Source organism: Arachis hypogaea, chromosome 2 (assembly GCF_003086295.3).
Source record: "Arachis hypogaea cultivar Tifrunner chromosome 2, arahy.Tifrunner.gnm2.J5K5, whole genome shotgun sequence".
Taxonomy (NCBI): domain Eukaryota; kingdom Viridiplantae; phylum Streptophyta; class Magnoliopsida; order Fabales; family Fabaceae; genus Arachis; species Arachis hypogaea.
The window spans coordinates 16,087,256-16,112,500 of NC_092037.1; the positions used below are offsets into that span (position 1 = coordinate 16,087,256).

Sequence of the window (25,245 nt, forward strand, 5' to 3'; positions counted from 1 at the left end):
TTACAAATGCATGGCATTTAACAAAAGCTAATTGGATAAAAGGTAGATAATTCATAATTGTCAGCTACTTATATCTTAGATATTGATTCATGCCACCCAACAAGAAGAAAAAATATCCGGGACTTTGAAGAATCTCGATCAAAATAATGTTGCAGAAGCCATGCTACTTTAATCTTGCAAACTCTCACCCTTCAAAATATGGTCCTTTAAGGCTACACAAGAAGAAAGAATGTTATAAGAAACAATGACACCAAAAAAGTCATGTCTTTATCTCTTAACATGAACAACTCTGTTTATACCTTATAGTGTTCAGGTTTATCCATGAAGTGAATAGTATACTGTACATAACATACCAGAAACCAATTATTTGTAGATGGAAAAGTGCATAAGATATGACGAACCTGTATAACAAAATAATTTCTTTGAATTTGATCACACTGCAATCAAACCACAAGTTGATAATAAGAAAAACATTTCGTTCACCTTTGACGCATATGATCGTAGGTCCAATGCTGAAATCAAGCTAGAGCATTGCCTTAGAAAAAGACAGAACATTTCATAGATTACTGGATTGTCTTCGATTAATGAGTTGGACAAAACTCAGTTCTCTGTCAAAACTAGGTGAATGTACATCTTGAAGAAATCGCAACTTTTGTCTTTGAAGTTAATTGCCCTAAGCAATCTCAAGATATCTTCTCCATTGTGGGCCTGACACAAAAACTAAATCAAGCTAACTTTCAAAAAGCTAAGATGCAAACCCGTACCCAGATTTTGGAGATATGAATGCAATTAATTTTGTAGTGATAATTGTTGAGTTATGAGAGTGCATTTTGATTTTTCAACGATATTGACCAATGATCCAAGAATGCATTAAAAAAAATTGCATATATATGATAATTTGGAAATTAAACTGGTGAAAAATATTGAAACATGTAATAGTCCATCGAAACATTCATAAGTAGAACACAACTGAGTGGTAAAAGGGGAAGCAACATACTCCATTAAAACAGGAAAGTAGGTTCTGATACGCCATGGCACTCATAAGTTGCTTACAACGGGAGCTAGCTACCGGTATGCACTCAAGGGATTGGATGCAATTCAAATACTTTGAGACTCTGCATGTCCAAGTGGTGCACGAAATTGTGATCAATACTTTTCACAACTCTCATAATCCCCGGTCATGAACCCCAAAAACTTGGTGTTCAATACCATGGCATTACACAACTTCGCACAACTAACCAGCAAGTGCACTGGGTCGTCCAAGTAATAAACCTTACGCGAGTAAGGGTCGATCCCACGGAGATTGTTAGTATGAAGCAAGCTATGGTCATCTTGTAAATCTTAGTCGGGCAAACTCAAATGGATATGGTGATGAACGCATAAAAACATAAAGATAAAGATAGAGGTACTTATGTAATTCATTGGTAGGAACTTCAGATAAGCGCATGAAGATGCCTTCCCTTCCGTCTCTCTGCTTTCCTACTGTCTTCATCCAATCCTTCTTACTCCTTTCCATGGCAAGCTTATGTAGGGTTTCACCGTTGTCAGTGGCTACCTCCCATCCTCTCAGTGAAAATGTTCCTATGCTCTGTCACAGCATGGCTAATCATCTGTCGGTTCTCGGTCAGGCCGGAATAGAATCCAGCGATTCTTTTGCGTCTGTCACTAACACCCCGCCTGCTAGGAGTTTGAAGCACGTCACAGTCATTCAATCATCGAATCCTACTCAGAATACCACAGACAAGGTTAGACCTTCCGGATTCTCTTGAATGCCGCCATCAGTTCTAGCCTATACCACGAAGACTCTGATCTCACGGAATGGTTGGCTCGGTTGTCAGGCGAGCACTCGGTTGTCAGGCGATCAACCATGCATCGTGCAATCAGGAATCCAAGAGACATTCACCCAATCGAAGGTAGAACGGAGGTGGTTGTCAGTCACACGTTCATAGGTGAGAATGATGATGAGTGTCACGGATTATCACATTCATCAAGTTGAAGAACAAGTGATATCTTAGAACAAGAACAAGCGGAATTGAATGGAAGAACAATAGTAATTGCATTAATACTCGAGGTACAGCAGAGCTCCACACCTTAATCTATGGTGTGTAGAAACTCCACCGTTGAAAATACATAAGAACAAGGTCTAGGCATGGCCGTGAGGCCAGCCTCCCAATGATCTAAGAACTAGACATCCAAAGATGATCTAGAGATCTAAAGTGATCAAAAGATTCCTAAATACAATAGTAAAAGGTCCTACTTATAGAAAACTAGTAGCCTAAGGTTTACAGAAATGAGTAAATGACATAAAAATCCACTTCTGGGCCCACTTGGTGTGTGCTTGGGCTGAGCAATGAAGCATTTTCGTGTAGAGACTCTTCTTGGAGTTAAACGCCAGCTTTAGTGCCAGTTTGGGCGTTTAACTCCCATTTGGGTGCCAGTTCCGGCGTTTAACGCTGGAAATCTTGAAGGTGACTTTGAACGCCAGTTTGGGCCATCAAATCTTGGGTAAGGTATGGACTATCATATATTGCTGGAAAGCCCAGGATGTCTACTTTCCAACGCCGTTGAGAGCGCGCCAATTGGGCTTCTGTAGCTCCAGAAAATCCACTTCGAGTGCAGGGAGGTCAGAATCCAACAGCATCTGCAGTCCTTTTTAGTCTCTGAATCAGATTTTTGCTCAGGTCCCTCAATTTCAGCCAGAAAATACCTGAAATCACAAAAAAACACACAAACTCATAGTAAAGTCCAGAAAAGTGAATTTTAACTAAAAACTAATGAAAATATACTAAAAACTAACTAGATCATACTAAAAACATACTAAAAACAATGCCAAAAAGCGTACAAATTATCCGCTCATCACCAAGCCAGTTAGAATAAGAGAAATGAAGCGAAGATAAAGTAACTGGGCAAGCACTAAAATACACTTCAGCTTGTTTATTTACAGTTGGCACTAATTAATGCCAACTGATTTCATTGATGATTACCACATACAGAAATTCATAATGTATAAATATCTCAGCACTAAGAATTAACATTTAGATTATAATATTATTTGGTCCAATTTCCAGAGATGACAATCACTTCTCTATTAAGTTTAATTATCAGCAATAAATAAAGCTACAATTGGGTAGATAAGTAAAGCTACTAAGTTCATAGTTCAAGAACTACACTGAATTATTATTTATTGGTACTAAAAAGTAATAACAACCTGGAAGCAATGAATTTTTCTATGTTCTCACAACTTGAATGCCATTCCTGGTCTGTGAAGTAATTGACAATCGCTTCTACGCAATCATTCAAAAGCACTAATAAACCTTGAAACTGGCGATCTAGAAATAGACATATAATAATTTCAATGAGTTCTTCAGCTTCTACAACAGAAAATACTGGCCTTTTACTCCTGCAGTTAGAATAAAAAGGCGTAAGTTGAAATTGTCACATCAATAAACAAGGATGTCAAATCATAAATCAAGTCCCAAAATCATTTGTCTAATTTTTGAATCATGAATCATAAGACACCACCAGTCAAATACACATTAATAAAAGAGCTTAAACTAATAAGGATTTACTCCTCAAATGTGCAAAATATATACTGAAGTTTCAAATAAACACTTAATCACAAATCACTAAGGTACATTAGACATCAGTGATGGTAAAAAAACTATGATACGCCATAAGTCATTAGTAAACACTTAATCCTTCTATTCTTTAAGCCAATTCTTTAAGTGTGCCAAAGGTAATAAAGTAACAGAAAACCAATTCACATGATCGTCTAAGTAGACACATTGTTGTGGCTTACCATATTAAACAACAAGCAGTGACAAATTTGAGCCAGGCTCTAATATTTTGGGGTGGTTCTCCAGTGTCGGAATCTAGGAGACAGACAGATTTTCTTAGAAGGATGGAAATAAATATATGTAGCAATGTCTTTGTTGTTACACATGAAATATTGCAAATATCTCAACATAGTTACCTAAATTTTTGGGTTCACCACTGGATGAAAATTCAAAAAGAAACCCATAAGTGTCAAGAGCTGTTCTCAAATCTGAGTACTCAGGAAACAAACCAATTTCGACAGGCAATTGATCAACCTAAAAATAATGATTCTGTATTTAATACTAAAATATCAATTGAAAAATATATTTAAACGAAACATGCTCAGTCAAAATTGTTACTGCTACAACCATCATCTATCATTACCAAAAGAAAACATAACAAACATGTCTTTACCTCTTTTCTAGAAGAGAGAATTGCACGCCAAAAGTCAGAGGATGAGTTTCGAAGTTCTTCATTTAATGAATATAACACTGAACGAACAAAACAAATATAGATGAGCAACAATATTACTGCTATGCTTAAAGCTGGTAACAACATAACATGAGACTAAACTTTCACTCACTTGTGTTGAAGGACCAAATGGCTACTGGTTTTTCTATATGACCACAGAGGAATGTTAATTTTAGAAGCCAACCATTGATGAGCAATCCTTCAAGAAAGTTATCACCTGAAACAACGCAGCATCCTGACTTAAATCAGGCACTACTTGGTATTTTGCAATTCTAAAAGGAAATGGCCTATGAGTTGACAAAAAGTGCCAAAAATACTGACTGAACAAACAAAATGGCATGGCAACCTTTTTCGACTGCCAATTCCACCACAGAATTCAGCTCACTGTTCAAAAATGACTGCAGAAGGTTGCAGGTTCCAAGCTCAGGAAATTCCAGCGGTGGAAAGGCTTTCTGCATCTCATGAAAAGAAACATCCCTATTCTCATACATCCAAGCTTAAAACCAACATCAAGCCATACATAGATGATAGATGATATCAGAGAATTGCGTTAGTATAATAACCTTATCTGCAAACACTTTCACTCCCCAGAGAGGAATATCTTCTTCTTCACCAAAATCTTTCAACTGCACAGAACAATCCAAGTGATTGCTAATGAATGACAAACAATAAAGATAACAAGACTTTTCCCACCAAGTGGAATAAAATCATTAAAATCTAAATAGTAATCGACAATGAAGAAATAAAGGCAAAATAATAACATTACAAAAATAAGAACAAGGGGAATAAACTATTTTGCCTGATTTTCACACTTCTCAAAAAGTTCTGTCAAGCTTCCCTAGGATCTTCATCATCATCATAGGAACTTGCATCCTTCTTAGCCTTTTTTGTCTTTGACTTTTTCTGCTCATTCTGTTCTTCTTTGAGCTTTCTCTGTTCTCTTAAAAGATCAGTAAGAATATCATCCAACCCAATAACCTTCTTCCTCCTAATCCACACTCAAAATTTTCCATAAGTTAGTAGTAAGCAACATTTACCGACCCAACCCTAAGTAATCTAAATCAAATCATGTACTTGGTTTTTGAAGTTAGATAATAGAAACTATTAAACCCTAAAATCTCCTGTAACCAAAAAAATGAAATGTTAAAAATAAACACTTTGAAGAGGGAAAAAAGGTACCTTTTATTGCTAACTATGGGTGGGGATTTGAGAAATTCATCCTCTAACTCGAAATTCAAAGGGTCGTTGACGTCCATCGTTTGTCTTTATTAACTGCAGGTTAAGGTGGATAGGATTTGTGCTTAGCAGAGAGGAGAATTTGAATGAAATAAGTGGCAAAGTGAAGAAGCATGCTCATTCCAATTTCAATCTTTGATGGCCTTTTTAATATTATGCTTACAAAACGGGTCCAAACGATTTTTTGGAGGGAAAATATGTTTATCTTTGTTGCCAACTTAAAGACAAAGAAATGCAACGTGAGATGTAGCTTTGGTTAAAAGAGTTTGATTGATATACAATGGATTTTACAAATGCATGGCATTTAACAAATGCTAATTGGATAAATGGTAGATAATTCATAATTGTCAGCTACTTATATCTTAGATATTGATTCATGCCACCCAACAAGAATAAAAAATATCCGGGATTCTGAAGAACCTCGGTCAAAATAAGGTTGCAGAAGCCATGCTACTTCAATCTTGCAAACTCTCACCCTTCAAAATATGGTCCTTTAAGGCTACACAAAAAGAAAGAATGTTATGAGAAACAATGACACCAAAAAAATTCATGTCTTTATCTTTTAACATGAACATCTCTGTTTATACTTTATAGTGTTCAGGTTTATCCATGAAGTGAATAGTATACTGTACAATACATACCAGAAACCAATTACTTGTAGATGGAGAAGTGCATAAGATATGCGGCCCTATGACGAACCTGTATAACAAAATAATTTCTTTGAATTTGATCACGCTGCAATCAAACCACAAGTTGATAATAAGAAAGACATTTCGTTCACCTTTGACGCATATGATCGTAGGTTCGATGCTGAAATCAAGCTAGAGCATTGTCTTAGAAAAAGACAGAACATTTCATAGATTACTGGATTGTCTTCGATTAATGAGTTGGACAAAACCCAGATAAGATCGGTTACGAAACCGACAATTTATCATTTAGAATATAACGGACGAATATATATGTCTATAAAAGAAAGGTAAAGTATCTCTTTTGAGGATCATCTTTCTGAACTCGACACTACACTGACTTAAGCATTGGAGTGCCTTTGCAGGTACACTCCGCCCCCTTTGCATTGCTCGTACTCTTACACCTACAACGAAGATAAGGAACTCGGATTCTCAGAGGTGGACGTTCAGCCTTGTAGCATACAGCTCGGCTGATCTTGAGGAGTTGAGGCCGACCATTTTCCCAGGCAAGATCAATTGGCGCCCACCGTGGGGTCGAAGAAATCGTATTCTTTTCTTTTGGTCCCATCACTTCCGTCTGCATCCATGGCTGACACACCGCCTCCTTCATTATCCGAACTTATGCGAATGGTAGCTGAGCTACAACAAGCCAATCAGCGAATGGCTGACGAGAACCAAATAATGGCTGCCCAAATTGCTGAAATAAATCATGCTCGGATTGAGCATGACGATGCTCATCACCAGCAACCAGAAGACGAGGAACATCAGTCCCAACCCACTCATGTTTCAGAGACCGCTCGACACGAGGACCCACGGCCCGAAGATGAAAAAGAAGAGTCCGAAGACCCTGTGGTTCCCTTCACGGATGAAGTTATGAACTTCGAACTGCCGAAGAGGTTCACTTTGCCGCTGACCCTCACGCCTTATGATGGACACGGAGACCCGAGGAAGTTTCTAAAGAAATTCCGATCAATAATGATCGTCAATGGTGCATCAGATACAGTTTTATGTCGTTGTTTTCCAAATTATTTAGACGGTCCTGCACTTGATTGGTTGTGTGCTTTGCCTGCAGGTTCCATTTCGCGTTTTCATCAGTTGGCGAAGTTATTTGAGGAGCATTTTGCCAGATCCGAAATATACTTGCACGATTCCGATTACTTGAACAACATCAAGCAAGGACCAAACGAAAGCTTAAAGGAATACATGACGCGCTTCACTAAGGTCGCAATCAGCATACCAGACCTCCATCCCGAAGTCCATCTGCACGCAATTAAAAGTGGTCTCCGACCTGGAAAGTTTCAGGAGACAATCGCAGTAGCCAAGCCGAGGACCCTGGCAGAATTTCGAGAGAAGGCAAAAGGACAAATTGATATCGAAGAACTTAGACAAGCTCGAAAGTCTGACAAATCACACTTCCGCGACGAAGATAGAGGTTCAACCACTAAGAAAAATTTCAAACTGACACCTCGATTTGATTCTTATACGCAGTTCAACACTAAGAGAGAAGACATAATCAAAGAGATCCTGCACTCAAAACTAATAAAGCCACCAAGAAAGGCAGGTACATACCAAGATGCGAAGAACGCGGACAAAATGAAATATTGCGCTTTCCACCAGAAGCATGGCCACAACACTGACGATTGCGTTGTCGCAAAAGACCTTCTAGAGCGACTAGCAAGACAAGGACACCTCGACAAATACATCGGTAGTCATATCCAAAAGCGCGGACCAAGCTCCACAACAAACAACCTCTCTGAACAAAGCCGAGGAAAAGAGAAGGCATCTTCAAGCCAATATGAAAGACCACGAGGTATAATCAATTGTATTTCAGGAGGATACGCCAGTGGAGGGCACTCGAACTCGGCGAGGAAAAGATCGTTCAGAGCCATATGTTCGGTAAACGGACCACAACAAGACGCAACAGTCACCAATCCACAACCCAAAGTCACTTTCACATACGCCGACTTCAACTCCAGTATACAAAATTTGGACGACCTTGTGGTGATAAACCTTCAGCTAGGAGATCTGTTAGTGAAAAAAGTTCTTTTGGACCCCGGGAGCAGTGCCGATGTCCTGTTTTACTCCACATTTCAAAAGATGAAGCTCAGCGACAACATGCTGCAGTCAACAGGAGGGGATTTGGTCGGCTTCTCAGGAGAACGAGTTCCAATACTCGGATCAGTGTGGTTACAAACCACACTGGGTGAGCATCCTCTTTCAAAAACTAATGATATTCAATATTTAGTCGTTGATTGTTTCAGTCCATATAACCTTATTCTTGGCCGACCTTTCTTAAATAAGTTCGGCGCCATTGTCTCTACCGTTCATCTCTGTGTAAAGTTTCCCCTACAGGATGACCAGGTTGTCACAATCCATGGAGATCATAAAGAGGCACGACAGTGTTACAACATCAGCATGAAGTTCCAAAACCGCTCAACACAACAAGTCAACAACGTTGATCTCAAACAAAAAGAGGAAACCATGGCCGACCTCGACCCAAGAGCTGATTTTCTCGAGCGTCCAAAACCATCTGATGACCTACAAAAAGTATACTTCAACAATGACCCTAACAAATTTACCTATGTAGGTACCTCAGTCGACACCACTGAGTTACAAGCCATAACGACCTTCCTGCAAGAAAACGCCGAGCTTTTTGCCTGGACACCTTCAGACATGCCCGGTATTGATCCACAGATTATCAGTCATAAACTAGCAATAAACTCGGGAGTCCGACCAGTACAACAAAAGAAACGAAAACTCGGCGAAGAAAAGAGGAGAGCATCACTAGAAGAAACACAAAAGCTCATCAACGCCAACTTTATCAAAGAAATCAGATTCACTACCTAGTTAGCCAATGTGGTAATGGTAAGAAAACAAAACGGTAAGTGGCGCATGTGCGTCGACTTCACCGATTTAAACAAAGCATGTCCAAAGGATTCTTACCCACTACCATCCATAGACTCTTTAGTAGACAATGCATCAGGCTACGCTACTTTAAGTTTTATGGATGCGTATTTAGGGTATAATCAAATACTCATGCACCCCTCCGATCAAGATAAAACAGCTTTTATCACTGATTTCGGTAATTATTGTTATAAAGTTATGCCATTTGGATTAAAGAACGTAGGTGCAACTTACCAACGCCTTATGGATAAAGTGTTCGCCAAACAAATTGGCAGAAACATCGAAGTTTATGTCGACGATATGGTCGCCAAAACAAAAATCGGAGATAATCACATCAGCGACCTTCGAGAAATATTCGGCCAAATCCGCAAGTACAACATACGTCTCAATCCCGAGAAATGTGCCTTCGCCGTTCAAGGGGGTAAGTTTTTAGGTTTTTTGCTAACGTGCAGGGGAATACATGCAAATCCAGATAAATGCCGAGCAGTGCTAGACATGGCCAGCCCTAAAACAGTCAAAGAAGTTCAACGTCTCACAGGACGCCTTGCCGCACTTTCCATATTTGTTCCCTGTTTAGCTTCAACTTCTATTCCCTTTTTCCAAACAATTAAAAAGAAAAATAGATTTGAATGGAACGACGATTGTGAGAAAGCCTTTTTGAAATTAAAAACAACTCTCTCACAACCGCCGATTTTACAAAAACCCAGACAAGGGGAATATTTATTTCTATATCTGTCAGTTACTGATTGGGCGATAAGTTCGGCCCTTGTAACAGAGAGAAACAAAGTTCAGCATCCGATATACTTTGTCAGTAAGACCCTCCAGCATGCCGAACTAAATTATCCAAGGATCGAGAAGCTCGCACTAGCACTAATATTCTCGGCGCGACGTCTCCGACCTTACTTCCAGAGCCACGTTATCCACGTCAGAACCGATCACCCACTAAGACAAGTGTTACATAAACCAGAAATTTCAGGACGGCTCATAAAATGGGCAATCGAACTATCTGAGTTCGATATCCGATACCAATCCAGAGGACTGATCAAATCACAATTTCTAGCAGATTTCATCACCGAGTTTACAATGCCATCCGGAGAAGATCATGCAAAGCAGTGGATCTTATATGTCGACGGCTCTTCAAATAATGAGGGTTGTGGAGCAGGAATTCGTCGGGAAGCCGACGATGGCTTCATATTAGAACATTCCATACACTTAGCTTTCAAAGCCAGCAAAAACCAATCCGAGTATGAAGCACTACTCGCTGGACTCCGACTCTGTTTAGATCTCCAAATCTCAAACATCAAGGTATATTGCGATTCTTTGCTGGTGGTACAGCAGGTAAACGACCATTTTCAGGTAAAAGATCCTCTACTCTCTAAATACATGCTATCAGTAAAAAAATTATTAACAAAATTTGTAAAATTTGAAATAGAACATATACCACGCGAACAAAATCAGAGGGCAGATATCTTATCCAAACTTGGCAGCACACAATCCGAGTTATCCACACTACAACAGTCCACAATAACATCACCCACTGTTACTCTGACAAATGTGTTAAGTGTTACACAGGTTAAAGATTGGAGGGACGACCTTATACACTATTTACAAACAGGTTCTATACCAGAGGGGGTCGAGAATGATAAAAAGTTCAGATGACGAGCATCTTCCTTCACAATACTCCATGGAACATTGTATCGACGAGGATATACTCGCCCTCTACTCAAATGCCTCAACAAGTCAGAAGCTGACATAGCATTAGCAGAGGTACATGAAGGAATCTGTGGCACACATACAGGAGCCCGGAGCCTAGCATCAAAAATCCTCCGAGCTGGATTTTTTTGGCCGACATTGAAACAGGACAGCCAGCAAAAAATTAGATCATGCCACAATTGCCAACGACACGCACCACTGATACACATACCTGTCGAGCAAATGCATCACTCAGACATCAGCTGGCCGTTTAACCAATGGGGTTTGGATATACTCGGGCCGTTCCCTACGGCACCGGGCTAGGTAAAATTTCTTATTGTCGGCATTGACTATTTCTCCAAATGGGTGGAAGCCCAACCTTTAGCAAAAATAACATCTCAACAAATGATTTCATTCGTTTGGAAAAACATTATTTGCCGTTTCGGGATACCTCAACATATCACAACTGACAACGGTCGCCAGTTTGCCGATCAGAAGTTTCAATCTTTTTTGCAGAATCTCAAAATAAGACAACACTTCACATCTGTTGAACATCCTCAAACGAACGGGCTAGCCGAGGCCGCAAATAAGGTCATCCTGCATGCACTAAAGAAAAAGCTAGATGACGCCAAAGGCCTATGGGCCGAACTAATACCTGAAGTCCTTTGGGAATACAATACCACCCCACAAACATCAACAAAAGAAACGCCCTTCAGGCTGGTATACGGATCGGAAGCCATGATCCCCCTGGAGATCTCCCAGAAATCAATCCGAACTCAAATCAACAATCAAGACGAAGCTCGGAGATCCGAGCTGGATATCATCGAAGAGGTTAGAGACATCGCCACCTTGAAGCAACGAGCGGCGCAGCAAGCAATTGCTCGACAATACAACAAGTCAGTCAGAAGCAGATCATTCGAGAAAGGAGACGAGAAAGGAGACTTAGTCCTCCGCAAAACCGAAACTGCTCGGAAGCCACCGACACACGGAAAGCTCGCAGCCAATTGGGACGGCCCATTCCGAGTATCAGAAGTACTCGGCCAAGGAGCATACAAGCTAGAATCACTAGATGGTAAACTCATACCTAGTACAAGGAACATATCTTCCTTAAAGAAATTTTACAGTTAAAAGACAGGGACAGGCTGGTACTCTTTTTCCTACTACCAAGATTTTATCCCAAAGGGTTTTGCTTGGAGAGGTTTTAACGAGGCTAGCCTACCTGCACCTTTGTATTTAAAAGGTTCAAAATGACTCTGAATATACAGAAGACGCATATTATTTTCTTCATCAAACAACTATGCGACTAATATTATCAATCAAATATAACTCTATCAATATAGTTCAGACAAAGCCCAATACAAGTCTAAGCTACAAACCTGCCATTGTCAGGTAACGTCATCAAAAACAATGCCAATAAGCTCGGAAAACTTTCCGACGAATAACAAACAGCTTTGATAAAAAGCATCACTTTCAAAATTCAAACACGTCAATTCAACAAAGTTCAAAACACACAAAATTAACTATTACATATGCAAAAGAAATTCAAATAAGTTTCTAACAAAACACATCAAACATTATCGGCTTCATCTTCTGCATCCCCATCATCTTCGATCAGCTGACCATCTCGAACAATCTTTCCAGGATCCATCCCCGAAAGATCGGCATCTGGAACCAAAAACTTAACCTGCAACCTTGCTCTTTCGAAACCTTCAATAAACGAATCCAATATCTCATCAGCCTTTTTCTTCTCCATATCCTTAAATTGAGTAGTAACCTCAATCAGACGAGTTTGCAGGTTCACCAGATCACTTTCCTTTTTCTTCAAATCTTCCACATCTTTAGAATAACTTTCTTTAGTCTCCTTCAGCAACTTCTCCATCTCGGTCAACCGCACTTGAAGCTCAGCAGCAATACTCTTACTCTTAACCAACTCCTCCTTCAAAACAGAAACCTCTCCTTTTTCTACAGCAACCCTCTTATTCTTCAACTCTTGGCTACGCCCAAGACTTGCAAGGCGCAAACCAACAACCTACAGAAAAGAATAAACCAAAAAGGTCATACGATTCCCAAAAGAAGAGTAAAGAAAAAACAGTAGGTCATTACCTGCATATACTGCCCAATAGCCATATCCCCAACTTCCTCTGCAAGAGTAACATCAGCCGACGATTGGCAATACTCGTCCACCACAACCATATAGGGATACTCCTTCTCCCACACCGAAAATGCCTCACTTTGTTCAGAAATTTCATGTAGCCTTTTTTGATTACCCATAAAAGCCTGTATCTCTTCCAAAGGAACCCCTACCTCCTTTTCATCAGACTCATCGGATAAGTCAACAAGGTCGGACTTCTTTCTCTTCTTCACAATCACCTTCCTCCGACCTTGACGAGGCTGCGTAACCTCGCCAGCAACAGCAACTTTCTCAACATTCGACGACGATACCTCCTTCTCCAGATTCTTATTCTTGAAACGCGTCCTCAAAGACGTAGCCGAAACGCCAGGGTATTTACCGCCTGTGAAAGCAAAACAACATCAGAAATATGGCAAGAAGCAATAAAACACCTTAGCAACAACCTTATAACTCACCCAAATAATCTACCACAGCATCTTTATCCTCCTCCCACTTCAGAAGCTCATACATTGAAATCAGGTCCCCACGACCAATATTTTCAACAAGAAACTCAATCACACAAACATTCCTCGGAGAGATAACCTCAGGACCGAGTATATTTTGGGGTTCCGAACACCAATACAACGGAAACTTCTCACCCAGATTTTCATCAACGAAAAAAGGAAAATATTTTTCCAAAGCCCTAACCTTTAAATACATCTCTTTAAAATCTTTGAAAGAAGATTTGTACAATTTGAAAATGCCAAAACCAGGGGTGCTATTGAAGTTTATCCAACCACCTTTCCACACCCCTTTGGCTTGAAATAATGAAAAGAAAAGATCAACAGACGGCACCACTTCCAGAAACTCCATCAGAATTTCAAAAGAACGAAGAAAGGCCCACCCATTTGGATGAAGCTGCGACGGAGCGCAGTTTAACTGCCTCAGGACCTGACATTCGAAATCAGTAAAGGGTAATCTAACTCTCAACTCCTCAAGAACGCAGCTATACATATAGAAGAATTCAAACCCACTACCCCGGTGATAAACCCTATCATCAACACTATAGGACAACAACTCAACACCAACCCCAGAATTCTGCCTCACCAACTTACTCGCATCCACCTCCTTAACGGCGGCTTCATCACAGAATAATGACACCCGAGACTTCACATCATCACCAACCCAGTCATAAGACCAGTCTATCTCATCCTTCCTCTCCTTCTCAAACCCCATTACAAACAGCAAACAAACATGCAACAAAGAAATAGAAAGAAACAAGGGAAGAAAAGAATTAGAAGAACACAGACGTGACCATACCTCTCTTGCTCATTCTTCACACAAGAAGCAGAAAACCAAAAATGCCCAAAATACCAATCGGCAGAAACAATTAATCACAAACAAAAAACGCTCCAAATATCACCTTTGCATCAATCACATCAAACGGCGAAAGAGCATTGGAAACCATCAAAACATTAATGAAGTTCCCACTCCTTCTCTCTCCTGCACGAAAGGGGCGCACAATTTCCCACGTGGCACAGATGGGAAGTTAATTTAATGAAGTACGTTGAACTGGGGGCTCACTCAATAACCCACTTTACCGAGTTATAACTCATCACAAAAGCTCAACCTGCTTCATTAAAAAACTTTCCTCAGGCTAAGCTTGGGGGCTGTGATATGGTCACCTTTAATACGAGCTATAACTCGGCCTCATAACCGTTACTTGCCATCACCATAACTCGCCATCTGCCGTTATTGCTCGGCCCTTATGAGCTATAACTCGGTGACATTAACACCATCATAACCGGCGTCCCAACGGTAAGATAAGATCGGTTACGAAACCGACAATTTATCATTTAGAATATAACGGACGAATATATATGTCTATAAAAGAAAGGTAAAGTATCTCTTTTGAGGATCATCTTTCTGAACTCGACACTACACTGACTTAAGCATTAGAGTGCCTTTGCAGGTACACTCCGCCCCCTTTGCATTGCTCGTACTCTTACACCTACAACGAAGATAAGGAACTCGGATTCTCAGAGGTGGACGTTCAGCCTTGTAGCATACAGCTCGGCTGATCTTGAGGAGTTGAGGCCGACCATTTTCCCAGGCAAGATCACTAACCAATTTCGATAGGCAATTGATCAACCTAAAAATAATGATTCTGTATTTAATACTAAAATATCAATTGAAAATAGATTTAAACGAAACATGCTCAGTCAAAATTGTTACTGTAACAAACATGTCTTTGCCTCTTTTCTAGAAGAGAGAACTGCACGCCAAAAGTTAGAGGATGAGTTTCGAAGTTCTTCATTTAATGAATATAACACTGAATGAACAAAACAAAAATAGATGAGTAACAATATTATTGCTATGCTTAAAGCTGGTAACAACATAACATGAGACTAAACTTTCACTCACTTGTGTTGAAGGACCAAATGGCTACTGTTTTTTCTATATGACCACAGAGGAATGCTAATTTTGGAAGCCAACCATTGATGAGTAATCCTTCAAGAAAGTTATCATCTGAAACAACGCAACATCTTGACTTAAATCAGGCACTACTTGATATTTTGCAATTTTAAAAGGAAATGGCCTATGAGTTGACAAAAAGTGCCAAAAATACTGACTGAACAAACAAAATGGCATAGCAACCTTTTTCGGCTGCCAATTTCACCACAGAATTCAGCTCACTGTTCAAAAATGACTGCAGAAGGTTGCAGGTTCCAAGCTTAGGAAATTCCAGTGGTGGAAAGGCTTTTCTGCATCTCATGAAAAGAAACATCCCTATTCTCATACATCCAAGCTTAAAACCGACAGCAAGCCATACATAGATGATAGATGATATCAGAGAATTGAGTTAGTATAATAACCTTATCTGCAAACACTTTCACTCCCTAGAGAGGAATATCTTCTTCTTCACCAAAATTTTCAACTGCACAGAAGAATCCAAGTGATTGCTAATGAATGACAAACAATGAAGATAACAAGACTTTTCCCACCAAGTGGAATAAAATCATTAAAATCTAAATAGTAATCGACAATGAAGAAATAAAGGCAAAATAATAACATTACAAAAATAAGAACAAGGGGAATAAACTATTTTACCTAATTTTCACACTTCTCAAAAAGTTCTGTCAGGTAAGCTTCCCTGGGATCTTCATCATCATCATAGGAACTTGCATCCTTCTTAGCCTTTTTTGTCTTTGACTTTTCCTGCTCATTATGTTCTTCTTTAAGCTTTTTCTGTTCTCTTAAAAGATCAGTAAGAACATCATCCAACCCAATAACCTTCTTCCTCCTAATCCAGACTCAAAATTTTTCATAAGTTAGTAGTAAGCAACATTTACCGACCCAACCCTAAGTAATCCAAATCAAATAATGTACTTGGTTTTTGAAGTTAGATAATAGAAACTATTAAACCCTAAAATCTCCCGTAACCACAAAAATAAAAAGTTAAAAATAAACACTTTAAAGAGGGAAAAAGGGTACCTTTTATTGCTAACTTTGGGCGGGGATTTGAGAAATTCATCCTCTAACTCGAAATCCAAAGGGTCGTTGACGTCCATCGTTGGTCTTTGTTAACTGCAGGTTAAGGTGGATAGGGTTTGTGCTTAGTAGAGAGGAGAATTTGAATGAAATAAGTGGCAAAGTGAAGAAGTATGCTCTTTCCAATTTCAATCTTTGATGGCCTTTTTAATATTATGCTTACAAAACGAGTCCAAACGATTTTTTGGAGAAAAAATGTGTTTATCTTTATTGAATTTTGTTTTAATTAGAATGATTATTTATCGAATCTTACATAAATTAGCAAATATATATATATATATGTTTTTAAAAAATAATTGATTATTTATCTTCATTGTATTCTCATAAAATAGTTTTTAGAGAAATGATATATATATATATATATATATATATATATATATAATTGATAAGAGTAAGAAAAAATTTTAAAAACTTATATTTTATACCATAATTTTTTTCAAAAAAAATGTATATATTTAATTTTTAATACAAGGTTTTGAAAATTGATATGTTCTAATTACTGATTTACTTATTCAATTGATTCAACTGTGACTTAAGTGAAATAATCGTTTATACTAAAATAATAAATAAAATATAAATAAATATACATACTAAAATATAATTATAGTCTAATATAAATATTAAAATGTCATTTAAATTAAAAGTATTACATCAATGAAAATGTTAGAGTGATTACCCAACTCAGCCTTTTTGATCATTTTTTTCGATGGACTACGAAACTCCTGAATAAAAACAAATATCCTTCTCGGCCCTTGTTATTTAATTTTGCGAGACTCGTTAGTCTTTCTGCTAATGATCTCTCTTCAAAACATACTTATATGACACATTAATTACTAATATATTCTTCATTTAATTTTTATAAGTAAAAATAATTTAAAAATTACTAATATATTTAAAAAAAGTAATAAAAAAATAACATTAAAAACTAAACGGCATTAATTATCATTAAAAAACAACAAATAAAATGATAAGCTAATATTTTATTTCCAACGTGACAAGGAGCAGGATGAGTATTTGGCTATTTGCAGAATTGGATAATGTTACCATCTTTAATAGTGATTTTTCAATCTCTTTTCAACAATAACTCAACAAATAAAATGATAAGCTAATATTTTATTTCCAACGTGACAAAAAAGTATCAAATAATTATTCTATTTGTTGAGTTATTGCTATTCGAAGAATTACTATAATGTTGGAAACTCAATTTCAAAAGCAATAATAATGTAATTAAAAATTTAAAAACTAAATTCATCCACAACATAAATTTTAATGGTCACTCCAAAAATTTAGTCATACCAAGACGGTATATTTTAGTGTCATCATATTCCCGTGTGAACATATTTGTAAATATCATATGTATTTCATGTATAAATACTAACCATATGCACCATAAATTAACACATATTTTTGTGGATATTTGATGAAGTATTTATTTAAGTAAAAATCTTACGTACAGTTATTTTTATATAAAATTAATAATTAAAAAATTTTAAATAATTTAATATTTTAATTAAATGATCATTTAAATAATTCTTAAATATTAATTTTTATATAAAAATAATTGCAGATAAATTTCTATCATTTATTTTATAAAGTGTAATAAACACGTTTAAAAAGAATTATGAGAAGCCAAACTTGGCCTAATCCTATGTCCCCTTGAATATCTAATAGTGTATTTACATAGTTTTTATTTGTTAAAAATCATATATAAATGAAAGTTTTACACTAATTAATAAACAAATATAGGTATATCAATCATCCCATTAGGTGTACATATTTTTTTATAATAGGTACTATTTTAATATCAATATTTTTTAACAATTAATATAAAAATAATGTCATTGTAAATATATTATTTATAAATTGCACTAATAAACTTAATTCAATAATATTTGAAAAATAAAAAAATTAACTAAAATAGTCTAAACTTGTGTTATATATATTTATTAATTATAAATACTAAATAAGATAAATTTAATTTTTTTTATCTATCTAAAATTACCGAAGTTAATTATTGTTGTTTGGCACCAAAGTCATAAATCACATTTTGCATCCATTACCATTCTTAGCCAAACGAATTTTTTATTTTTAATATTGGAGTGGTAGTAGTATTTTTCTTAAACGTGGATTGTTGGGGTGTTATACTTAAATGTGGGATCGTTTAACTAGAGAAGCAGAAATCGATGCCAGAGATTTGTGAGAGGTACACAAATCGGTGCCAGAGATTTGTGTTAAAAAAAAATTAAAAAATTTTAAGTACAGAAATCGGTGCCAGAAATTTGTGTATTTTCACATACCATATTAAAGTATATCACCACTTTTACTCCCATAACAAAAAAAATTAGCCTAGTCAAACATTGCAATCTTACCTTTATTTTCATTTTCGTCCCACGTGAGGTGCATCTTGCAGTAAATCCAAAGAGTTACTTTGTTTTTATTATTGCAAATTCTATAACCAATTTCTTGGTCTACATGGCATTATTTCCACACTTTGGTTTTGCATGTATCTTTATATAATAAAAATTTTAGAATATTTGATAATAAAAGTTATAATACCATAGTATAATATACTAAAGCTAAGGTTTCATACTAATTAAACAACCAGATATATAGCTAGCTACGTACAATTCAAATAATATATGTTAATTATTTAAATGATTTGAATATAAGTGTTTAATAACGCTCGTAATAAAAGTTTTAATTTAGTTATACATACACAGTTTTTAAATTAAAAAAAATGTTTTTCAATACATTAGTTAAGAGAAAAAAAGACTCTTGTAATTAATTAGCTTCCTATATAGTGTGTTTGTTTTGGTTGAAAATTTCAACAATTTAAGAGGTTCAATGTGGACACTATGTGTAGAAGCATGACTAGTCTTTGAAATAATTGGTTTTAAATTATTGGTAATGATAATTTAATTAAACTGCAGTCATATAAATAAAGTTCAATATTAGGTAGAATTCTTTTAACTTTAATCGGAATTTCGAGAGAAGAATTTTTTGTTTGCTAGCTTCAACCTTCAATATATACATATAATAAATAAATAAAATGGTTTTATCGTTGAAAAACTCACTCGCCGGTCATCTCTTAATTATTCTCCCATTTTCTTTCATCTTTATTAGAATGTCTCTTTGATTTTTTTCATTTTTCTATTCAATCATGTTGGCTTTCCACAACTACATTAAGCTAAACTTTTGATCAAATCAAATTTTATTTATTTATTTATTTATTTATTTATTTATAAGTATCAGTTTTCCACATGGCTAGGTATAACACAGCTAGTTCGTTATTCTGAATTCAAAACCTTCGAAAATTTTATTAGCTAATAATTGTAGCTATGATAATTATTTTAGCTATTAAAATTTATTTATTTATTTAATTTCAACACTCCCTAATATTTTTTATGTTGTCATTATTAGATATTTCTTCAAATGCATTCAAATAGAATCTAAAGTCTCTAAACTATATGAAATTCACATAATTAATCACATCATTGTTATAATCAAATAAAAACTTAAAAGCGTTTCTAAAATGGATTTTTCTGTTCTTTTAGTTTCAGCTACTATATACAATAGGTGCCTTTTTTTTTTTTCTCTTGCAGTGCTTTTTGGTAAATACATAAGTCGCAATGATGTGCAAATTCTTATTATTATATTTTATTTTTACAGGAAATAAATAAATTAAGGAAACATTGTCTTCATGGCATGTCATTTTGTTTTATCAAACAAAATAAAAGGAATAAAATATTTATGTAATATAAAAACTAAAAAAGTGATATAATTTAATTATCATAATCTCATATTAAGACTTAAGAGTATATTTGGTCAAGGGTAACATTAAAATAGAGTGAAAACTTTTATAAATTAGTTCCATCTGTAATTTTTTCCATAAGATAATAAAACTCATTGGTAATTTTTTTACTTATACATAATATTTCTCCCTTCTAGATCAATGCATAAATATCTTTATTACTTTCACTCACATTTACACTATATGATGTGAATATACATGCATCATTATATTAATTGTGAAGTAAAATAGGATTTCATAAAATGTTTTTTCTTATGACAACTTTTTTTTTTCCCTTAAAACAAAGTCAAAGACAATCAACTTTAATTTGACTTGAGAAATAGGGTATTAGGGTTGCATGTTGCATAAATGCTTAACATATGCCTCATAATACAACCATAAATAATAAAGAAAAGATATAACATGTTGCAATCTTTGCCTATATATATATATATATATATATATATATATATATATATATATATATATATATATATATCACTCATTGGCATGGTAATAATAGTATCTATCAATCTGTTGAGGGGTCAATAGATTTTTGTTTTATTGGTCACAAAAAGGAGCTAGTAACCAAACTTTCCCACCAATATTTGCCCAAAACAAGGTGTGAGGGACCCCTTTGAAAAGTCATGCTCTGTGGAAAGGAGCTTCAGCTCCTCCATTGACTGCGGAATTAACACAAACACAAGCAATGCAAGAATTTTAGCACTCAAAATCCACAAAGATATGTTTTTTATTAGACCCATTTGTATCTAAAGCATGCAAGTTAAGCATTATGAATGAATGAAGTAAAGTAGGTACCTTTCCCGGGCAGAAGTAAGCGAAAGAATGAAGATGGTTGCGTTGGTTGTCCATGTAGCTCAAAATGGCAAATTGATATCTATGCTATGTTGTTGCTTTGGATTTCAGAGAGAGATGAAGAAGGTTATTAAAGAGAAACAAAGAAAGAAGAAGAAAAGGAAAAGAAAGAGAGGGTTAAGGTTAAGGCCTAAGGGGGACTTGGTTGATGGATGAAGCTCTTTTATAACTTGGTCAATATACTGTTTATACCTTCTTTCTTGCTTTCTCACTTTGGGTTTTCGTCTTTTCCACCATAATCAATAAATAAATAATAAGAATACTAAATAGAAACAGATTTTAAAGATGCAGATACTAGTGTTTTCTTAATTTTTATACTAAGAGGACTAAATTTTTATGGTGGTTTGATCGTGTATTAAATTGATTTTTGAAGTTTTAGTTATAGTATTATTATTTTGAGATTGAGTTTTGAATGCTATAGTGATTAGTGGTGACAATGGATAAATAGAGGTGCATTTTTGTCCTACCTGATTTCATCCAGTTTTATAATAATTTTTATAAAATTCGCTCCGTTTTTATTTGTGGGTAATAAAATATTAAATTTTAATTCGTCTTTAATTTGAAGGTATTTTCTGTGTTCCTATAATTATTAAAATTTAACAAATAAAATTAACTTAGAAGGATGGAAATAAATATATGTAGCAATGTCTTTGTTGTTACACTTGAAATACTGCAAATATCTCAACATAGTTACCTAAATTTTTGGGTTCACCACTAGATGAAAATTCAAAAAGAAACCCATAAGTGTCAAGAGCTGTTCTCAAATCTGAGTACTCAGGAAACCAACCAATTTTGACAGGCAATTGATCAACCTAAAAATAATGATTCTGTATTTAATACTAAAATATCAATTGAAAATAAATTTAAACGAAACATGCTCAGTCAAAATTGTTACTGGTACAACCATCATCTATCATTACCAAAAGAAAACATAACAAATATGTCTTTACCTCTTTTCTAGAAGAGAGAACTGCACACCAAAAGTCAGAGGATGAATTTTGAAGTTCTTCATTTGATGAATATAACACTGAACGAACAAAACAAAAATAGATGAGTGACAATATTACTGCTATGCTTAAAGCTGGCAACAACATAACATGAGACTAAACTTTCACTCACTTGTGTTGAAGGACCAAATGGCTACTGATTTTTCTATATGACCACAGAGGAATGCTTATTTTGGAAGCCAACCATTGATGAGCAATCCTTCAAGAAAGTTATCACCTGAAACAACGCTGCATCCTGACTTAAATCAGGTACTACTTGGTATTTTGTAATTTTAAAAGGAAATGGCCTATGAGTTGACAAAAAGTGCCAAAAATACTGACTGAACAAATAAAATGACATGACAACCTTTTTCGACTGCCAATTCCACCACAGAATTCAGCTCACTGTTCAAAAATGACTGCAGAAGATTGCAGGTTCCAAGCTCAAAAAATTTCAGCGGTGGAAAGGCTTTCTGCATCTCATGAAAAGAAACATCCTTATTCTCATACATCCAAGCTTAAAACCAACAGCAAGCCATACATAGATGATAGATAATATCAGAGAATTGAATTAATATAATAACCTTATCTGCAAACACTTTCACTCCCCAAAGAAGAATATCTTCTTCATCACCAAAATCTTTCAACTGCACAGAACAATCCAAGTGATTGCTAATGAATGACAAACAATGAAGATAACAAGACTTTTTTCCACCAAGTGGAATAAAATCATTAAAATCTAAATAGTAATCGACAATGAAGAAATAAAGGCAAAATAATAACATTACAAAAATAAGAACAAGGGGAATAAACTATTTTGCCTGATTTTCACACTTTTCAAAAAGTTCTGTCAAGTAAGCTTCCCTGGGACCTTCATCATCATCATAGGAACTTGCATCCTTCTTAGCATTTTTTGTCTTTGGCTTTTCCTGCTCATTCTGTTCTTCTTTGAGCTTTTTCTGTTCTCTTAAATGATCAGTAAGAAGATCATCCAACCCAATAACCTTCTTCCTCCTAATCCAGACTCAAAATTTTCCATAAGTTAGTAGTGAGCAACATTTACCGACCCAACCCTAAGTAATACAAATCAAATCATGTACTTGATTTTTGAAGTTAGATAATAGAAACTATTAAACCCTAAAATCTCCCGTAACCACAAAAATGAAAAGTTAAAAATAAACACTTTGAAGAGGAAAAAGGGGTACCTTTTATTGCTAACTTTGGGCGGGGATTTGAGAAATTCATCCTCTAACTCGAAATTCAAAGGGTCGTTGACGTCCATCGTTGGTCTTTGTTAACTGCAGGTTAAGGTGGATAGGGTTTGTGCTTAGCAGAGAGGAGAATTTGAATGAAATAAGTGGCAAAGTGAAGAAGCATGCTCTTTCTAATTTCAATCTTTGATGGCCTTTTTAATATTATACTTGCAAAACGGGTCCAAACGATTTTTTGAAGGAAAAATGTGTTTATCTTTGTTGAATTTTATTTTAATTAGAATGATTATTTATCGAATCTTACATAAATTAACAAAAAAATAATATATATATATATATATATATATATATATATATATTCACTCATTGGCATGGTAATAAACTAATAATAGTATCTATCAAATCTATTAAGGGGTCAATAGATTTTTGTTTTATTGGTCACAAAAAGGAGCTGGTAACCAAACTTTCCCACCAATATTTGCCCAAAAAAAGGTGTGAGGGGACCCCTTTAAAAAACAATAAAAGTCATGCTCTGTGGAGAGGAGCCTTCCATTTGACTAATTTAGGACCCTCACACACCCTATACTTTATAATGTATCATAATTTATAATATATATTAAATATCAAATGATATTTTATTTTATTTGATCAATTCTCAGCTAGCCACTAGGGAACCCCCTGAAAAATTAAAACCCTACACCCTTGGGCAACCCACATCTAGATCAATCAAGTTTTCAACATTACAACATATATATACCCTTTAGAGTAGGGCACGTGTCCGGTTCATGTCATTTTTTATTTTATTATTATTATTTTATTTTTTTTGAATAATGGCCGTTAACCTTATGATGAGGGTAAATAAATTAGTTAATTCCATGATGTGTTATCATATAGGTCACCTACTAATTTAATATATAATTAATGGAGAAAAATATTTGCATAATTGTTTTTTACTCTCAAGGAAGATAAAATCATAAAAGGGTATTTAACATAAATAGTTGCCTCTCTATATTTTATACCATAATCACTTTAATTTGATCTCCTAGAATATTGTAGGGGAAAAAAGAAACGGAAATCAAACTATTTAACATAAATAGTTGCCCCTCTATAATACGATATTATCAACATTTTAATAGGTTAATTAATTATATATATATAATCATCATCAATATTATTATTATAATAATAATCTTTCAAATATTATTAGATTTACAATATCTAAACTTGGTGGGTTGTGGGACCAATAATTCATCTTTAATAATGGGTCCTACATTATCGTATTTGTGGTTGTTTCTTGGGTTGAGCACATAATATAGTAGCAAAGGCATATGATCCGGTTGGAGAAATGGAGTGCAAAATTCTCTAATCTAATTGATGGGAGTTAATTACTTTGAACCCTTAACATCCCTACAAAGGTATCCCAATATGCATCCAAATATCAAGCCAATCAATAAGAAAAAAAATACGAATCAATTAAGGGTCCCCTACATTATATTATGGTTGTATTTTTGTAGTGGTTATATATGATAATGTCACTCTCTTAATTCGACAAAATTTTATTATAAATATACTATATATTGAAATAATATCATTATATTAGGAGTATAATTTTTAATTTAGGAATAACAATATACGCTCCTAAAAATAAATGTGTCTTATTATAACACATGTGTAATACTAATTAAATATGAAATTTTATTTTATAAGTCAAAATTAAATGTTGTGTGTTGAGGGTTATGCATGGATAAAGAAATTCATTAGAAAGACAGAAACACGTGAGAGCCACATTGATTTTGGCATCTGTCTTAGGAGTCACATTTACTCCTTATCCATCAAAATTAATTAATTTGTTTTCTTCGGGGAATAAAATAAAGTTGAGTTTTATTAGATTCTTTTGATTGAATCCTTCAAAACT

At 35.2% G+C, this 25,245-nt stretch overlaps 4 protein-coding genes across 14 annotated transcripts; all 4 read right to left on the reverse strand.

Annotated features, from left to right (window-relative positions):
- Positions 1-2,032: 2,032 nt before the first annotated feature.
- Positions 2,033-11,202, reverse strand: LOC112722266 (uncharacterized). Of its 6 annotated transcripts, none has more exons than XM_072215721.1 (13): positions 6,305-11,202; positions 6,165-6,222; positions 5,944-6,022; positions 5,467-5,559; positions 5,087-5,275; positions 4,851-4,913; positions 4,634-4,739; positions 4,400-4,504; positions 4,231-4,307; positions 3,974-4,091; positions 3,800-3,872; positions 3,209-3,400; positions 2,033-2,707 (listed from the first exon to the last, which is right to left on the reverse strand). In XM_072215721.1, coding segments are annotated over exons 8-13 (648 nt in total). In that variant the 5' UTR covers positions 4,401-4,504; positions 4,634-4,739; positions 4,851-4,913; positions 5,087-5,275; positions 5,467-5,559; positions 5,944-6,022; positions 6,165-6,222; positions 6,305-11,202; the 3' UTR covers positions 2,033-2,520. The 6 variants fall into 6 exon arrangements, with proteins under 6 accessions (XP_072071822.1, XP_072071819.1, XP_072071826.1 ...); XM_072215718.1 differs by having other exon boundaries at positions 4,609-4,739; positions 6,305-9,306; XM_072215725.1 differs by having other exon boundaries at positions 5,087-5,220; positions 6,305-6,886.
- An 899-nt stretch (positions 11,203-12,101) lies between these two features.
- On the reverse strand, positions 12,102-16,622 carry LOC112739468 (uncharacterized). Of its 2 annotated transcripts, none has more exons than XM_072215712.1 (9): positions 16,411-16,622; positions 16,027-16,219; positions 15,792-15,853; positions 15,574-15,680; positions 15,340-15,444; positions 15,171-15,247; positions 13,392-15,067; positions 12,909-13,318; positions 12,102-12,834 (listed from the first exon to the last, which is right to left on the reverse strand). In XM_072215712.1, the coding sequence occupies exons 7-9, from the start codon at positions 14,149-14,151 to the stop codon at positions 12,373-12,375; spliced, it is 1,632 nt and encodes a 543-aa protein (XP_072071813.1). In that variant the 5' UTR covers positions 14,152-15,067; positions 15,171-15,247; positions 15,340-15,444; positions 15,574-15,680; positions 15,792-15,853; positions 16,027-16,219; positions 16,411-16,622; the 3' UTR covers positions 12,102-12,372. The 2 variants fall into 2 exon arrangements, with proteins under 2 accessions (XP_072071813.1, XP_029147401.1); XM_029291568.2 differs by having other exon boundaries at positions 15,161-15,247; positions 16,411-16,597.
- Positions 14,854-16,487, reverse strand: LOC140176568 (uncharacterized). The gene is made up of 6 exons (XM_072208094.1): positions 16,411-16,487; positions 16,040-16,219; positions 15,574-15,680; positions 15,340-15,444; positions 15,151-15,247; positions 14,854-15,067 (listed from the first exon to the last, which is right to left on the reverse strand). The coding sequence occupies exons 1-6, from the start codon at positions 16,485-16,487 to the stop codon at positions 14,854-14,856; spliced, it is 780 nt and encodes a 259-aa protein (XP_072064195.1).
- Positions 16,623-20,467: 3,845 nt separating the features above from the next.
- LOC112739447 (uncharacterized) lies at positions 20,468-23,539 on the reverse strand. 5 transcript variants are annotated; one of them, XM_072215742.1, is made up of 9 exons: positions 23,325-23,539; positions 22,941-23,133; positions 22,704-22,766; positions 22,487-22,592; positions 22,253-22,368; positions 22,084-22,160; positions 21,828-21,945; positions 21,077-21,171; positions 20,468-20,940 (listed from the first exon to the last, which is right to left on the reverse strand). In XM_072215742.1, the coding sequence occupies exons 1-5, from the start codon at positions 23,399-23,401 to the stop codon at positions 22,286-22,288; spliced, it is 522 nt and encodes a 173-aa protein (XP_072071843.1). In that variant the 5' UTR covers positions 23,402-23,539; the 3' UTR covers positions 20,468-20,940; positions 21,077-21,171; positions 21,828-21,945; positions 22,084-22,160; positions 22,253-22,285. The 5 variants fall into 5 exon arrangements, with proteins under 5 accessions (XP_072071843.1, XP_072071851.1, XP_072071847.1 ...); XM_072215750.1 differs by lacking the exon at positions 21,828-21,945 and having other exon boundaries at positions 22,253-22,357; XM_072215746.1 differs by having other exon boundaries at positions 21,077-21,945; positions 22,253-22,357.
- Positions 23,540-25,245: the final 1,706 nt, after the last annotated feature.